The sequence below is a fragment of the Saccostrea echinata genome, unplaced genomic scaffold, assembly GCF_033153115.1.
Source record: "Saccostrea echinata isolate AGI-Se365-2 ecotype Australia unplaced genomic scaffold, CSIRO_AGI_Sech_v1 ptg000005l, whole genome shotgun sequence".
NCBI classification, from domain to species: Eukaryota; Metazoa; Mollusca; class Bivalvia; order Ostreida; family Ostreidae; genus Saccostrea; species Saccostrea echinata.
The window spans coordinates 15,969,407-15,988,295 of NW_026889754.1; the positions used below are offsets into that span (position 1 = coordinate 15,969,407).

The 18,889-nt window shown below is 32.8% G+C and overlaps 1 protein-coding gene across 1 annotated transcript; it reads left to right on the forward strand.

The window, feature by feature from the left end:
* The first annotated feature begins 1,385 nt into the window (after positions 1 to 1,385).
* Positions 1,386 to 17,240, forward strand: LOC133179834 (dipeptidyl peptidase 9-like). Its single transcript, XM_061314538.1, has 18 exons — positions 1,386 to 1,441; positions 2,671 to 3,285; positions 3,594 to 3,765; positions 4,460 to 4,717; positions 7,264 to 7,325; positions 7,564 to 7,664; positions 8,454 to 8,631; positions 8,930 to 9,092; positions 9,223 to 9,296; positions 9,805 to 9,875; positions 11,230 to 11,311; positions 11,420 to 11,546; positions 12,092 to 12,269; positions 12,832 to 12,943; positions 13,222 to 13,374; positions 14,240 to 14,382; positions 14,512 to 14,623; positions 14,721 to 17,240. The coding sequence occupies exons 2-18, from the start codon at positions 2,794 to 2,796 to the stop codon at positions 14,811 to 14,813; spliced, it is 2,571 nt and encodes an 856-aa protein (XP_061170522.1). The 5' UTR covers positions 1,386 to 1,441; positions 2,671 to 2,793; the 3' UTR covers positions 14,814 to 17,240.
* Positions 17,241 to 18,889: the final 1,649 nt, after the last annotated feature.

Below are 18,889 nucleotides of genomic sequence, written 5' to 3' on the forward strand. Positions count from 1 at the left end.
CGGAAGAGATCGTATTTGTCAGATTTTTGATTTTATTTGCAAAAAAGGAGATATTTACTTTCAAAGTTGACGTTTGAAGTCAGATTAATAACAGAGAAAATAATACGTTTGAGAAGTAAATATGCATAATAAAAGGGATATATATGCAAAATGGGACAATATATATTGTAACTGTTAAAAACTTGACTGAATTTTACACATAAATTAGCAATCCGGTGTTTTATTTGTGTACGACATCTGAATTTAACATGTAAGTTCTTACCATCGTTATTTACCGATTTTTTATCACATACGAACAAATATCATTGTGAAAACATTTTTATCACTATAATCTATCAATATGAAAACTTTAAAAACCGCTCTTCTAGAAATTAGGGTCGCAACATGTCTTCTAAAAATGAACCTGTGAATATCTCTGCTCCGTGGTGAAAAATACGCATTTTCTGATTAAAATAAACACATGCTGGGTGTCTTCAAAAACAAATAAAAGCACCTTTATTTTAGGAACGACATAAAATTTAAATCAAGAGGACAATGAATCAAATAAGAAAATAATTCTTACCGGCAGTACTGAATTCGATGTCTTATATCCAATTTACTATTATGCAAGAGTTTGAAGCGATAGATACGTAAGTCAGTATCCACAAAATAATTTAATAAATGTTTCCATTCAACAAAAATTGAAATAAAGTCACAATGCACTAAATACAGCCATTATGCAGCCGTATATTTGGAGAAAGCGAACGACAATCCACCGTTTGTTTACATTGGACGCCATTTTACCGCAATGCATGATGGAGCCAAAGACTTTGTTTTCGGAGTTCACGCCGTTTTTGGAGTTCGTCTAGACTGCGCATCCCCTCCTTTTCCAGAAACCAAGCGATGGCCCTAACATGAATGGACTCAGTCAAAGTTGTATAAAACCCAAAATGTCTAAATAGGGGGAGGAGCAAACAAAGGATATATACATAGGGACCACCGTGCATGTAAAACATACAATACTCTTCAATTCTATTTTTCAAATTCAATATTCTAACTCAATAAATAGAAATTACTTCATATTATTCGAAAAAAAATACATGTATGTTCTGCGGAGTCAGCAGCTTCCAAACCTCCGAACACCTCCCACCCACCCATTTGCATGATTTGGGCCCTTCGTTGCCGGTTTTGTTCCCTCCCTCCCTCCCCCTCCCAACAAACACACCCCCTTCCGCACTTGAAAAAAGATTCTACGTGCCTCTTCTTATAAACTTTCGAAAAAATAACACTGTTGATATTTTGAGATAAATATATATGGGGAAGCATCCAGTCCTCTCTCCTCCAATATTTCTTTTTTGATCCGGAATTATGAAACTCGGTTTTAGCTTTTAGTTACTTTTGGAAAGTGTCGGTAAAAGTCGAGAAAGAAAGAAGTTTGTCAGAATTGACAGGAGATGAATAAGTAATCTTTTATTTTGATGATTTATTATTAATTATAGAGTTGAATGTGTAGACATAGATCTGAAATGAATATTCAAAGTAGTATAGATTTCAAACTCGAATTATCTTGGGAAAAGTCATTGACATTTTGTTCCATGTTTATGAATTTTTACTTCATGCCGAAAAAAGGTCAAGTAATTTAGGGTTTTAGGGCAAAATCAAATTTCTTCCTGAGATAAATTAAAGATTTGCAAATCGGTTGTTAGAGGCTACGAGGCAGGGGAATGAAATTCTATTTACATTTATGTATACGTTATGTACAGATACATATTATGTATTTATGTATACATGTACAGAACAAGAAGTTTGTTGATTCAAGAAACATAAATTAATTCAGTATTCCTAGCTTCCAAAACTGTGAAATAAAAACACGTAGAATTTACCCCCAACTTAGGGAAAATGCCTAAAAATTTTATTTAAAATAAATTAAAAAGCAAGTTTCAATGTTTAGATTAATCCCATCTTTCATCATTCAGGTTGGGACCAATCGCCCAAATGGGATATATTAATCCATCTGGGATATAATATCCCAAATAGATATAAATTTACAGTGCAAAAAATGAAAATAAAATTATTTTGGCTATAAATATCACAAATTCGCATCAAAATACTTTTAAGGAATAATCTGCAGGTACCAGGTACTTTTACCTAGCTGAAATCATGATTGTGCCATCCAAAATATTTGATGAAAAGAAAAATTGATAACATATTTAATAAAAATCACTTCCACAAGGTACCTCTATTTTTATAAAAGTACCATCTGTTTCTTATCTTTTTGAAAACCCTGTATATTTCAGGCATGAATGAAATTCCTGAATAATAATGAAGCAACTCTGAAAAAGCCTTATATTTTTTAGCAGGTATAGGGAATAAGCATAGAAAATATGTAAATGTTTATATGTAAATCCCTCCCCAATGCTCTTTTGACAAGGGAAGTTTCCCCCAAGAAATAGTATCAAAAGCTATAGTAAAACTATTGTTACTAACGCATCGCATTTTAATGGAATTCTGAAACATGTAGCAACATTGACATGATATGTGTGAAGTTAGACTTCACCTGGCTTTAGTGGTCTATGTTCTCAAACTCATCACTTCAATAACTACATGTACGCACAATTTTAAGGTGTGGTGAAATAATAAAGTTATTTGCTGTATGAAGACACTTAAATGCATTGTTTAAATTTATCGTAGATTAACGTTGTGTATGCAGTCTGGTTGAATTGAATGTTGGTTAGAAGTCCGTCAAAGAAGAGCAGAATCATGAAACTAAGTCAGTGACCTTCAGAAGACAACAACAAGTGATCCTTTGTGGCCATGGCAACTGAGATACCTCCTGACCTCTCAGAGGTTGTGACCTCTGGGACAACAGGTCAAATTTCCAGCTTCTGTCCACAGTCTTGGAGATCACTGCACCAAAATGTGATTGAGCGCCGGAAACTCATCACCATGCTTGCGAGTCGAGTCCCTGGTTCATTTCATTTCCGCACACAAACTACGCCAAATGACACCAAGACAAGACTGTACTTTTTAGGCATGACTTCAAAGGGACGTGAGAATACCTTACTGTATGTAGACCTTCCTTCAACTACTCCAGAAGTGGCCAGTGTTCTCCCTCAGTGGCCACTGTTAGAATCATTCTCGGCCAGTCTTCCAACGTCCCAGCTCTCTCGGGAGGAACAACTGATGAGGGAGAGGAAGAGGATGGGTACTTACGGAATCACATCATATGAGCTGATAGAGTGGCAGGGAAAGTTTGTGTTTCCAGCCTCCAACTCCCTGTACACCTGTGTGGATGTGGATATCACGGTGAGTTTTATTATATGTCCATGGACTGACAGTATGTGGCACAGATATGATAAAAATGACATTCTTGGAAATTAAAATAATTAATATTTCATATCATGATATAAAATATATAAAGAATATACAATTACACAAGGCACACACAATCACACAAAAGAGTTATGCCACCTTAATTTTGATTTACCAAAAATTCATTATTTTTAATTTAAGACACAGTCATCACAGTGCTGGATAGCAACTTTCTAAAAGAATACATGCACCCTGTTTCTTGAATTAAGCTCTGTTTAGAATCTTTATTCTGTGTAATTCAGACCACAGATCCTGTGTATCCTGTCAACATAGGGACCCGGGTCGAGGGGGCCAGATTGGACCCAAAAGTCTGCCCCACCAATACCCAGCTCCTCGCGTTTATCAACCAGAGTGACATCTGGGTCACCAACTTAGAAAACGGAGAGGAGTGTCGACTCACATTCACCAAGAAAGGTATTTTCATCAAAGGAGAGATATTTATTTGAATGTAAAAGAGATTCAGAAATAATTTCCAAGCATGAATGAGTATATCTGTATATAGGTACATTGTACGTCCCTATTCTTAGTGGGGCCAGTAGTTAAACAAAAGTGTTTATAGCTTTATTTATGTGTGATAAAAAATTATTTGGTAGTGACTCTAATATTTATGTATTTCAAATGTTAACCCATTAATTGTGGTGTAGGGAAATTAAGTTTCAATTTTTAATATAACGCAAAACTTTTAAGTTGATGATATCCAAATTTTATTTTAAAAAGCTTTGGTATGTAAAGAAGAGACATAAAATTGGACTGATCTCAGTAGTTCAAGGACCGTTCAGAGTTTCATCTTTGTTATCTCGAATATTCTATATCTATTCTTGAAGTGTGTGACTATTATTGCTGAATTTTAAAAACTGAGGTTTCATGTAAGAATATACAGTAAAACTGTCTAAAAGCAAAGTGTTAGAGAAGAACAAATTTAATTGATTATAGATGCAATTCGCAATAAATTTATAAGCCATTTTAAAACTATAGGGAATGAACATCACTTCACTGTGTGTGTGATTACATTATAGATATGTCTGCTGTAATCTTCCTTATATGTAAAATGAAATATCAATTTTTTAATTTATTTGTTTTTATTATAATTTTTCAATTTTCTGTGTAGGAAGTGGTAATTTGGAGGAGGAGCCTCTGTCGGCGGGTGTGCCGTCATTTGTTGTACAGGAAGAGTTTGACAGATACACTAGTTACTGGTGGAGCCCCGCCCCCTTACAGGGTCACGACCCTGATATCTCTGACCAGTCAGACTCCTCCTACTGTTTACTGTACGAGGAGGTGGATGAAGGAGATGTGGAAATTCTGAATATTTTTTCTCCATCAGTGGAAGGGAGAAATGTGGATCAGTATCGATACCCCAGGGCAGGTGAGGGGGAAATGTGGAGGAGTGTGGAGTTCGCGGCTAGGATAAGGCTGTCCGAAGAATGTCACAGTATACCAGCTGTAGTAACTTCTATGAACTACCTAGATATGACGTCATAATGGCATATGACGTCAAGTCACTGCAAATTTGAGCAGACATGACAGGGAAAGTGTCATAACTTTTACGTTCCATTCACATCACATGTAGAATTTTTTTTACGTTGATGTTTAATTCATTTGTTTTGATTGTTGTTTTCGGCTGTTATGATGGTGAATATTTTCAGTATAATATCGTTATTCCTTTTTCTTGTATAACATGTACGTATTCAAATAATTACAAAAAAGATTGTGAAATGCTCCCCCTTACACGTCCTTAGACAAATTTTGAATTTATAAATCTTATATATATTAGACTGGCACAAATGAATAATAAGGATTAATTTAAGATATTCTGTGTGAATTTACTAGAAAAATATGTCCTCTAACTGAATTTTGCTGGAGGAATGTATGTAATTTTTCCCATTTTGTATAAATTGTGATGAAGAGTGGAAAATGACCCCTTGTATGTAGGTAAGTTGAATTTCTCGTGAAATATTTTCTTAAGAAATAAAATTCAGACTTGCCCCCAGCACTTTATATATACCCAAGAATACGTCTAATTGATTTATGTAACAAGCTGTTCACAATAATTTTGTTTTTCACTTGTGCCAATTCGATTTTTGTGAAAATTTAAGAAAATTTATAAGTGTCCGTCACATGATCAACACAGTCATGTGACATCACAAAAATGCTTTTTTTTTATAATACCTTATTCAACTCTCTTTACAACTTAACTTTGTATGTATACTTAGATTACAAATTAAAAATCAAAACAGCTCAAAATAAAATTGTATATATCTAATGCATATAAAGCCTTCGGACAGCCTTATCTCAGCCGCGTTGTGTGGATAGGAGAATTTCTTGTAGAGAATATGAAGGAGATGTGGAATTCTCTTAATGAGAGATCCTCATATAGAGAATGTGGAGAAATGTGGAATTCTCTTAATGAGAGATCCTCATATGGAGAATGTGGAGAAATGTGGAATTCTATTAAGTGATAGCCATACATGCCAACTTTTGAAAATTCCCATGGGGGATTTTGCGCGTGACGACAATTTTCAAAGCTTTAAATTCACGACATTTTGTCGTGAAAATAAATGTTTATCCCATTTTTTTTTTTATTATTTATAATATCAATATCACTTGTTAATACAATTTAAGAATAAATAATACAAACAAATTTTTTCCTTCCAAAATTCAAATATCTTTTGCTTAAATAGGTACCTCTCTCACTAAAGAAGTGATATCTGTTTAGTTTAACAACATTATGTTTGAAAAGACACAGAATTTGGTGAAAAATGTGAAAATGTACAACTTTCAGTTCAGTAAATTTTGTTGTAAAGTTTTAGAAATATATGAGGTTTTGTTACTGTACAGTTTCTGGGAAACATTTGTAAAATTCTCTATTTACATTTTACACAATTAGAATTTCCTAATTAGACATTAGATTGAAAGAAATATTGAAAAATTACAATGCACTGTGTGTGTGAGGGTGAGAGAGAGAGAGAGAAAGATAAGAAAATTTGTTTGTTTTGAAGTGTCATTTTATTCCCTTTTAATAAGTAGACATCATGATGATTAATTTAATCACACACACAAAACAAGTTGAAGAAATAAATTTACTCTTGAGATCATCAATTATTTAAAACAAGGATACCCCTATCCCAAACAAAAATTAAAATTGTTATAAACATGATGAACTTTTGCATAACATTGGCAGTGTCATGTGGGTATTCCGTTGTCATATTACATTGGGGGGGGGGGGGATTCAGTGTACTTGAGGGTATAAGACTTTGTTGTTTCATCTAAATTATTTTCATCTTATTTTAACCGGTAAACTTTACAATATCTTAAAATCAGCAGCTATGCTTTGTTGTTTTCTACTTTCGTTTTTAAAAAACGAAACATGGATTAATTCCGATTTTGTTGTTAGTTTATCATATCACTGTATTCAATTTTCGTTTTTAATAAAATGATATTTAATTATACCCTAAATCTATGTGTTTCACTATATGCATACCCCTTCTGACTGAAAAGTTTAATCCTCTAACTGCTCCAGGCTATGTTACCTGTACCTGGACAGCTGTGTGCGTTCAAGCGAGAAGTGATTTCCTGTGGCTAATTAACACCTCTGCATGCGTTAAATAAACAAAGAGACTAATCTGTGTGCATTGAATAAACAAGTCTGATATTCTAATCCCGATTGACAAAATATTGCGGTAGGGAAACTCAGAAAATCGGAAATTTTAGGTTGAATGTTTTCAAATCGGGATTTTTGGGCAATTTTGCTTTCCCGATCGGGAGAGCGGGATCAAAGGGTAAAATCGGGAGGATCCCGCCTAAATCGGGAAAGTTGGCATGTATGGATAGCAAAGATAGTTTATTGTTATCAATGTGAACACGGTAAAATTATACTGATGATTCTTAAATTTTTTTCAATTTGTATTTCAGGAACTCCCAATGCTAAAAGTGTTCTAAAGCTAGTCAAGTTTTCTCTGGGTCCTTCAGGCAAGGTAAGAATAATGTCAAAATTACATACTTGATCTGAACTACATAAATAGTGTATTCTCTTTTTTGCCATGTAAAATACTTTTACAAAAGAGTATGAAAGATCAAATCAAAAGCAAATACAGATATGGAATTAAAAAAAAAATTTAAGATTTATCGATTTCCAACCGAAGGAAGCGTACATATGAAGATAGATCCTTGTATATTAGTATTTTCATTGATATTTGAGTTATGACTTTATAGTTTGGGCAAGTCCAGCATTACCAGCTGTATGAACCACTGCTGACATTTTTCCCGTGGATGGAGTACATGGTTAGGGCAGGCTGGACCCCTGATGCTAAACAGTAAGTCATGTTTACCTTCCTTAGATTGGAGTACATGGTTAGGGAGTTACGCTTTAATTGTTTAAAAATCACGGGTCACTGACGAGGCACATTCAAATGGCTTCAGGTAAGAAATCAATAACGGGGACATCTACAAGCAGCATGAAAAGAAAGGATAAATGCGGGCGTTTGATATTCTGTATAAAGACAAAATGTGCAGTAAATTTTATATTTGAAATCAAATACATAGGATATATATATTTATTACTACGTAAATGAAAACAATTCAATAATTGGTTGTATAATGGTGATAGAGTATATTAGATAATGTACAGACTAGCAGTCTGTTAAAAACAAATAGGAAAAATGACATGAAAATGAATTTAATTTCAATGAGTACTTGACTATCGTTGACTAAAACCTCCGACTTATCGACTAAGCTGTCCGAGTAAAATTGACATCCCTAATACTTATAGAATGTAAGATTGTTTTATGATTTTTGTAACTCTTTTTGAAATTATTTTTATAATGAAACAAAATTTTCACCATAATATGTTTGAACTTGAATATAATACAAACCTGCAAATTTTTAAGCACAGTATGTTAAATAAAACTAAAGATATTCAAAATCAAAATTTTGACTTAAGTCTGTTCTCAGTGTATGGTCTTAAGGCCAGGTTGGATTCAGTGGTTTAGGATAAACTGTATTGTCCTCTGTAAGTCAGCGGAACCTGTACACTGTTACACTCTCCATAGGTCTTCTTATGGTAATACAATTCTAAGTTTTGATGTATAAATATATATTTTCAGTGTGTACGCAGAATTGCTGGATCGAGAGCAGAAACACTTGAGTGTTGTCTTGATTCCAGTCGATTTTTTTGTCCCAGTTCAGAATTTCGGAGATGAGGACATGAACGTAGACTCTGTCAGGAAGACTGTTCCTTCACTCAGTGTTATATATGAAGAAAATTCTGATATTTGGGTCAATGTGAGTGCATTTAAATCAAACTTAAAAATTTATTTTGGTTCATGTTCAAAATGGTTTCAATTGTACAAAGTGTATTGATTATCAATGTAGATGGTGTCTTGAGTTACTGTATGGATGAAATGAATAAGTTAAATAACATGTATTTGTGAGTCACACTGCCTGTAAGATTTTGCCAAAAAGTTGAGATGAAATTAAAATTAACCAGAATTTTGATGTACTATAATTCTTTTTTTATTCGATAGTTGACATTAGTATTCTTATTCAATGGAAATTACAAATTACAATGTATTTTTTTCAGACTCATGATATTTTGCATTTTTTACCTCACTCTGTGCCGACGGAGGTTAAATTCCTGTGGGCATCAGAGAAGTCGGGCTTCCGTCATTTGTACCGCGTCAAGTCAAAGTTAGAAAGCTGTGATAAACAACTCTGTGCCATGGATCTCCTCGAAGAGGGTCAAGGTATATGGCTGTGTTTAAATGGTGCCCAACATTAATCAAACAAACACTAATGTTAACTTGATCATGGTATTTTAATATTCAGTGAACATTGCTTCATGGATACAGTTGAAATGTTTTTTTCTTCCTACAGATGGACACTGTAAAGCCAATGTGATACAAGAAGAAATGCTTACCTCAGGGGATTGGGAAGTCAACGGAAAACAGGTCAGTCAAAAGGTCAAATCCAGTGGAAAAAAGGGGGTGGGATGGAGGGGGAACAGATTCAAAGAAAAACAGGTCATGTGTAAATGGCAAAATTTAGTGGATCAAAAAAGATTGGGGGAAAGGAATGTTAGAAAAGAGTTTGGAGATTTGGAAGTTAATGGTAAGCAGGTCAGGTGACTAACTGCCAAATCTAGTGGATCTAATTGGAGGGGGGATGGAAATGTTAAAAGTAGGTAAGAAATTCAGAAATGCATCATACTTTTAACACCATTAGGCCTATATGGTGAGAATTACAATACACTTTCCACACTGCAGACCACAGTTCACTGAGCCTCTGGGTACACTTACATCAAAAACTTCCTTGGTATTCACAAGGAGTTATCTTTCTTGATATATGAAATAAAAAAAAATATTAACACATTATACGGTAGTGTCTGAATTATTTTAAAACTACATGTTGTAAACATTTCAAATTAAATGTTGGTAAAAGACGTCCTCTTATTTATAGATCTGGGTGGATGAGGAGAGAGAAATTGTTTATTTCATTGGTCTAAAGGACAACGTACTGGAAACACACCTGTAAGTATAGTTAGTATACAAAGTAAAGTGTATGGTTCTAATATGTGATAAGTAATTCTCATGTGTGATAAGTAATTCTCATATGCATAAACAATCTCGTGCCTAGTTATGATTAATTTTCAGAATAAAGCGTGAATTCTTCAAGAAATTTTGCACTTCGTATATTCCATTTCTTTGTGGCTTTAACTTGTGTAAAATTTTACTTAAAAAATGATGTTGTTTATAAAATGTTTACATTCAGTGTAATTTTTTTTCTTCTTTGAAATCCATTGGAAATCTACAACATTCAACCCCCTATGAACACACAGAAAACCTTGTCACATAAGAACTATATAAACTTTCAATACAATGGGAACACGTTAATGTATATTGGTTTAATATAATAAAAAAAATTACCCTATTATTAAATATAACAATTGCATGTAAAGAATTTTTTTGTCATTTGTTTCCCCTTGCAATATTCATTTGCATTATTTAACTTACCACATCAAAATGGCTCTTACATCTTTAACCTGACCAGTTCTGAGAATAAAGATGAATGAAATTAACTTTTATGAATAGGGCTGAGTATCAGCTGGGATTTTTGTATTGCGATATATTGCAATATTTTAAACTGTATTGGGATAGGTATTGGAATATTTTTAATACATGTAACAGTGAAAATACTCTTTCATTATTTTATTAACCCTCATTTACAATCAGAGTGAATAAAACTACATATGTGTTATAATTATGTTGTAGCAAAGAAAATTTTTGTCAATTTCACTTCAGTTTTGCAACGAAATACAACCATACAACAGCAATTTTATATTTCGGCATGATTGAAAAAGTTTTTGGCATCTTAAATTTCATAATTTAACTTTAGAAATCCCTAGCCCAAACGTTTTACCGATATACTGGAAAAACGTATCACAATATGATATTTTTTGTTAAGGAATCACAATATACAGGGATATCGATATTATTGAGCAGTCCTTTTTATGAAAAGAGAAAATTAGAGAATGTAAATATAAGCATTGGATGTCATTGGTCGTTTAACACCACATGTCTGCATGAACAAGTCATGCTGGGCTAACTGCAGTATTCATGGTATGGCCAGGTGCTGTTATGTGACCAACAACATCCAAAAATAAGAATTTAATCTTTATTAAAAAGAAAACTAAATTCTTATTAAAATGTGTCAGAATTTCAGCATATCTTGTGGTGCATAATTTGACAGAAATCACCTCTTCTTAAACTTGACAATTTGAAATGAAATAATTATCATTAATCAAATTCAGAATTATATCTCGAAGTCTCTTATCAGAGGGTCTATCATAATGATTTTTAACTGTTCTTTCTTTTCTATATTTAGGTATGCAGTGTCCTATACCAGACCCTCAGAACCGGTCCGACTGACCGCCCTAGGCTATTCCCACTCTGTGTCTTTCAACTCTGTAAGTCTCAAATATTAATGCTGAACAGGGCAGCTCCACACTGAGTCCTAACTTATAATTCTTTTATGTCTGTAACACTAAATCATTTTTGTTTTACAACTTTGTCAGGATTGTCTGTCGTTCGTGAGCGTGTACAGCTCTGTCAGTGAGACTACTTCCTGTGCTGTGTATAGGATTCTCCATGACAACGGTCCGATCCGAACAAGGACGTGGGGGATTATAATGCCTCCAATAGGTAAGTATAACACAAAGTCAAGGCTTCTCAAAAACTGTTTGATATGTAAATGCTGAACTCAGAAATAAAATTGTCTGATTTTACAGGTATATGTTTCGATTAATTTATACAATCATGTAATTGTACAGATCGTTAAATGACTTACTTTTTACTTTGAAACACTACATCATATCTAACCTTTGTTGTTGTGGAGTAAATTTAGCCATTGTTAAAGTGTTTGAATATGTGTTTACAATTTAAAAAATCTTTAAACTAAATTTATGGCATTTTAAGATAAATACTGTGAAGTCACTAATTTTTATGGGGGCTTATAATATTCCTTGTTTCATGGTATGAAGACACCCACAATTTATTTCCTCCACGAAAAGCAAAATTTGGAATAAATAACAAAGCAACACCTCTAAAATCATGAAATCAAATTCCAACAAATCAATATTTTTTCTCAAACCATGAAATTTTGACCCAATGAAAATACATGATTATAGAGTTGGGGACATTTTGAAAAGATTTCTTTAGTGGACTAATTCAGTAGATACTTTTTGTAGCATGCCCAGATTATCATGCTCCGGAACTCTTCTGCTATCAGAGTGACTCGGGATTTGTACACCATGGCTTGTTTTTCCATCCCCACGGTGAGGAGGGGGGTAAGAAATACCCCACAGTCCTGATGGTGTATGGAGGCCCTCAAGTTCAACAGGTTACCAACAGCTTTAAAGGAATTAGGTCAGTAAAGGTCAAAAGGTCAGTTATAATCTCAGGTATAAGGTTAAAAGGTCATTCACTTGACAGGGTCATAAAGATCAGTGCTGACTTTTATATGAATTTGATTTTAAGTTTTATATGTAATAATTCTTTAAATCATGTTTTAAAAGTACGAATAATATTTTGTGTAAATCACATGGTCTTAGATCACATGATATATTTCGTTGTTCTGTTTTGTTTAAAAAATTATTTTTATCTAGATAAAAGAGAAAAAAATTGGATGAATTGATAAATTCATTGTCTTGTGCATTTTTCCCTATGATACATTAATTCAAAAAAATTTTAATTTGTTTTGTTTGATATGTAGCAATGTTGGTAACAAATCTTGTTTGACATTTATTTAACTATGGTGTACAAAATTTTATCTTTGAGGAGGAAGGAGGTTGGAAAAGGGAGGAGGGGGGGGGGGGGCTCTTCTTTTTATTGGTGAATACTGATTGATCAAGTGCTATGTTTAAGGTATAAGCCAATTTTTTGTTTTTGATTTTGTTTTTATCCTAGATTTTTTTCTATGTATGTTTAGGTTTTTGCGTCACCATGCTCTTGCCTCCAATGGTTATGCTGTTGTTGTGATTGATGGGAGAGGTTCTTGTGGGCGGGGCTTAAAGTTTGAGTCCCACATCAAAGACAGACTAGTGAGTAAAATATCAGTAAATGGGATGAGATATTGACAGAATGATTTATATATATATAAATAGGGGACACAGTGAAAGTGGGGGATACTTATTTTCATTCAGTGTCTATGTATAATTTTTTTTGTAATAATTTTTATGCATGACAGTAAATTTCAAATGTTTAGATATCAGAAAACACCATCAAAGACATTTATATAATTTTATATGGTCTATTTGGTCTTACTTTTATCCAGGTTTAGACTGTGTTTTATTTATTTCTACCAATATATACTTTGTAGGGTACAGTAGAGATAGAGGACCAGATTGAGGGGCTTCAGTTCCTGTCCTCGGCGGGGTTCTGTGTGGACATGGACAGGGTGGGGATACATGGCTGGTCCTATGGAGGTTACCTGTCTCTGCTGGGCATAGCTCAGAGACCTGATGTCTTCAAGGTATACACAAAGTGATAGTATAATTCAGTCTCAGTTTTTTCCTACATAAAGGTAATTTTGTCAAGTTAAAATTGACTTTGAAGTTATAGAGTGGTACTGCTAAAGGAAATACTTTTATGTACATGTATGTTGTATTATAGAGTGGTACTGCTAAAGGAAATACTTTTATGTACATGTATGTTGTATTATAAATTCAGTAGTTAATGCCCTGACTCCGAGTCACATCAAAATTGTAAATGAGGAGTAGAGGGTATAGTTGTATCACTGTATCCGTCCATATTACAGTGTACAGGATTTTTAATGCAAGGTAAAGCCTGGGGGTTAAGACAGTTTCTAGCTAACGTCCCCCAGTGTCTCATATCTGATCACAAAAAAAATATGAAACAAACTTGATGCAGTGCATTTTCTAATTTGCGCTTCGTTAATCTGGACACTTGTATTCCTGAGCACCTGAATAACTGAAACATGTTGGTATATATAAATACACATTGTTCCCCATATTTTGTCTGGGTGGGGAAGAGTCAGGATTGATGAGGCTCCACTGTACTTTGTCTGACATGTACATTGAAAGCTACATTTGACGTAGTGCACTTCAGTGAGGAAGACAGGATTGGCCCCATGTGAAGCTTATCATAAGTAATACACATTACTGTCTACTGTTTGACAGGTAGGGATACCTGGGGCACCTGTTGTTAACTGTTGAGAGGGATTCATTATTGTGTACTGTTTGACAGGTAGGGATAGCTTAGGCACTTGTTTATTGAGAGGGATTCATTATTGTGTACTGTTTGACAGGTAGGGATAGCTGGGGCACCTGTTGTTTTATATTGATTGGGATTCATTATTGTCTACTGTTTTGTGATAGGTGGGGATAGCTGGGGCACCTGTTGTTAACTGGCAGCTGTATGACACAGGATACACGGAGAGGTACCTGAACGTTCCCTCCCGAAATGAGGCCGGCTATAGACAGGGATCTGTCCTGAGTCATGTAGACAAGTTCCCAGATGAGTAAGCCTCTATTAACGTTGCATAATTATCATGTGTTTGTGTAAATGCCTGTCAGAATTTTACATAAAAGAATAATTTTTTTCACAATGATTAAATTATTTTTTATGTTATACCCTTTCTTGTTTGCAGGGAAAACCGGATTTTAATTATCCATGGATTAATTGATGAGAATGTCCATTTTCATCATACCAGTGCCTTAATTACAGCCCTAGTTAAAGCTTGTAAACCATACAGATTACAGGTAACTCAGTCCTGATGACTAAAATCCAATTTTCAGTAAAAGCAGCTAAAAATTACACTGCATTCTGATGTATTTTTTTATGTAAAATTTGTTTCAGATTTACCCAAATGAACGACATGGAATTCGTAATCATGAAGCAAGTGAACACTACAAGACAATGATTCTTAGCTTTCTACAAAATCATTTATGAATGAGACTACATACACACTTTTATATATACATCTACATTAAATTCAATGACTTAAGATGTTAAACTCAACAATGCAACAATGCAAGAGAATGAGGAATTTTCTCCAAAAAAATAAACCAAAGATGGAGAGAAGAGTTGATGAATTGATGAATTCTATGGAATTGTTTTATCATGTTTTTTTCATCATCCATATGATTGCTTACATGTTAAGCATCATAGTTTACTTAGTCTGTGGACTAGACTTGGAACTGGACTAACCATATTTAATCTTGAGCTTGAAGATTGAGTTATATATTGCTCTGTTTTTTTTTCAATTTTATGTTTAACTTTAGCTAAAAGAAAGTTCATGTGAAAAAGGTAAAAGTGAAATATGTTGGTGTAAGAGATATGAGGGATTTTGTCATGTGGTTGTGTCAGATTTTACAAAACATGATTTTGAACAATCTTTAGTTTTGATCTGTATTTCAGTATGATTTTCTCAATCTGTGTACCTCTGCTCTTTTACTAGATATGTTAAAAAAATCTTCCCAAATTCATTATACATACCAGCTGAGACCATTTGCTAATATACCCATCTCTCACTCCCTGCACTGCTTGAATGATTTAAATCTTTCTTTAACAAGGAAGAGCTTTAGATCTCTCTAGAATGTACATGTATATGTGACTCGGTATTAATACTTTCACTTGAGTCAAAGATAATTTTTATGCACATCTTGAAAAATGGGTCATAATACTTTGCACCTGTCAGACAGTATGTTGGTATGTTGGTCAGTAGACCATGTGTTGTCCTCTCAGTATATTGAGAACCCTTTGCTTGATAGACAACAAACTGGATACAGTGGTACCCCATGAAGAATAGATGACCCTCAGTCTTAGTATTATGTTTGCCCCTGACTAAGGCATGATTAATTGTTTGTCACTATTATTTCTGACATTCTTAATTTAAATGATATTGCTACATGGGGGGCATATATGTTACCCAAACTGTTTCTTGTTTAGAACTTCCTTCTTTGTTGTTTGCTATACGGGTACCATTGGTGTGTTTCATGAAGCAAAATATAGCTTATTAAGTATACTTCTAATATGTTGTATTTCCTGCACAATTCTTCTTAGATTTATTTATTGAACATACAAGTCTAAACAAGGAACATATGAAGTAGCTTTATTTTTGCACCTCCTTGTGTTGAATTCTTATTCAAGAGTATTTTCCTATCAGAAAAAAGACACTTTTTTCAATTTTGGTTGTGACACAAACAATTCCATGAAATGCTTCAAAGTCAATTTTCTCTTCCTGATTTAAGATCTTTGTCTGATTTCTGTTTCACTTATGTGTCATACCTAATCCAAGTCACGAAAGTGTTGACTCCACCTTCAATAAAAGTGGGATTTAAAAATATATGGGTCTTACTCATACAACTTGCTTACACTAGTTATTGATTGCTGTCTAACCAGTGTGATTTCTTGTATAAAATTGTAGATGCAGAAATATTCATCTTAAGGTCAGACAACACGTTCCTCGAAAATATATAATTTTTCCCAAGAATTTGACACTGAAGTATTGCTACTTAAACAAGTTTCCTCACCAAAAATTGAGGTACCTTACCAGGCATTTGGGCAAGGTACCAGAGGGTGATATTTCCTATATAATCCATATAGGTAATCTTTTGAATTGCCAATGTTACAATTTTTGGTGTACTTATTTTTTGAAACATGTTGAAAACAATTTAGAAATCACAAGAGAATGACAATTATGAATAATTTTTGATATAATTCCAAAATATAGAAAACATATAATTGAGTAACATGTCGTCTCCTTAAGCTAAGGACAAGACTAGAGATATAGGAAAAAATGCAGTAGTTCTTTGAAAATGCCTTTCTTTACTCCATCAGATAAAGCTTGCAAACTTTTTATTTGATTACAATAAGATTTGAACCCTTAACTTAAATTGTAAAATTAATACCACGTGGGTCTAGAGTTCCAGATCCACATGATTTGTTTGACAATCATTTTATACTCAGAATAGTGCCAAGGGCATCCGAGGTTAATTTTATTATTTAATTAAGTAATTGCAATACATACAACAGCAAAAATATGGATGATGCATGATGATCCTTGCTTTTTTGTGTATTCATTTAGATTCAGTAGATAAATAACATACAATGCATCATTTGTTCCTGTTCCGTAGCTTTATTAACTGAGATAAAAAGAAGTTCCTGGTTGCTTTAGGGCTTTGTAATTCCCAGTCAGTATTACAGAGGATTTTGAATGCGTCATCACTTTAGTTGAGTGTGTATGATAAGTAGATCTTATGAAGCACACACTCGGATTTCTTCTTTCTAGATTTGAAGAGAACCCAAAATTGTCACGCTTTCAAGCAGGTCATCGTTTTTTAATCCCTATAACTTTTTTTTAATTAGACACGCATTTTCATCATTGATTATATTGTATATTTTGACTTTATGCTATTTTTAGCATAAATAATAATTTAATAATTTAAGCATAAATAATAATTTAATAATTTAAGCATAAATAATAATTTAATAATTTAAGCATAAATAATTATTTAATAATTTGAGCATAAATAATGATTTAATAATTTAAGCATAAATAATAATTTAATAATTTGAGCATAAATAATAATTTAATAATTTGAGCATAAATAATAATTTAATAATTTGAGCATAAATAATAATTTAATAATTTAAGCATAAATAATAATTTAATAATTTAAGCATAAATAATAATTTAATAATTTAAGCATAAATAATAATTTAATAATTTAAGCATAAATAATAATTTAATAATTTAAGCATAAATGATAATTTAATAATTTAAGCATAAATAATAATTTAAAGAGCAGATAACTCTCTACAATTTCATTCCTTAAAAAATGTTCCATCTTCATCAGCGATTTGTTACAAATTTTGGCCCATTTTTCATACTGAATTTCATTTTTTTTTTATCTTCAAGTACATATCCTTTTGTTGAAAACTATCTTTGTCCCATTTTTTAAATCTTCTAACAATCTGCATATCACTTCTTAATAAATAGAAAACTTCCCTAAAAAGCTACAATTTAGTTAGCTTGGGTTGTTTTACCGTAAATGACTTACTTAAATTTTAACAAAGATAACTGTTTATGGTCCATTTTTCTGCTTAAATTCTGGTCATAATAGATATCTTCATTTTCTCTTAAAAAATATAGCAGTTTTATATCTTTGCATGTGAATTTAAAATGAGTGAGATTGAAATTGCTATGACTGTAAAAGCTTGTTTGTAAATGATGTACTTTAAATATCTGTATTTGTCATGCCACATAAGATTCTGTGATAAACCTGCAATAAAAGCTTAAAATGACGTGTGTATTATTATGATGGATTATGTACATTAGTATCTATAAGAGGAATATGCATCCACTATTTTCAAAAGTTCGGGGTGAATTTCTATGAACGTTTTACAAATGATTGTGTTGGTTGAGATGAAAGTAAATTACTATTATCTCTTGCTGCAGATAACCAGATGATTAGATTTCACTTTTCTTAGTACAGTAATTAAAATACAATAATTCTCAAAGTATTGATTTTATAAGTGAATAACAACTTAAATATTAAATACTAGTGAGTTCAGGGAAATAAGGCTGATATGGTAGAAATTGGTATCAATGTGTTTAGATCTTTATATTTCTAGGTAGACTTCTATGTCCTTGTTGTGGCCTCATGTAGACTTGAACTGTGAGCAACACACATTACTTGATACTTTCAAATTGAAAACAGAGAATGACTTATTGATAGTGCACAGAAGAAGGTTCAGTTGAAACTTACTATACAATCAATTATAAAACTAATGATGAAATAACTATCTGAAACTTATTTTGTTTTGTTTCATCGATGATAAAATCAAAGAAGAAATAAATTCCTTGATAAATTTTCAGAGTCAACTTTCATATTGATTCAAGTAGAGCATTGTGTGCGTTTAATTGTCATCCCGTCTGGTATCTCCTATTTCTCTTGTGTTATGCAATCATGTCAGTCAGTTGCACAAAATACAGAATTTTCGTATTTAAAACAAATGAAATC

Excerpts from the sequence above, each read along its gene's own strand:
- LOC133179834 (XM_061314538.1), top strand. The coding sequence starts at position 2,794 with ATGGCAACTGAGATACCTCCTGACCTCTCAGAGGTTGTGACCTCTGGG. Across the intron at positions 7,665-8,453 it reads TGGACCCCTGATGCTAAACA|TGTGTACGCAGAATTGCTGG; the intron begins GTAAGTCATGTT and ends ATATATTTTCAG. Across the intron at positions 9,297-9,804 it reads GGGAAGTCAACGGAAAACAG|ATCTGGGTGGATGAGGAGAG; the intron begins GTCAGTCAAAAG and ends TCTTATTTATAG.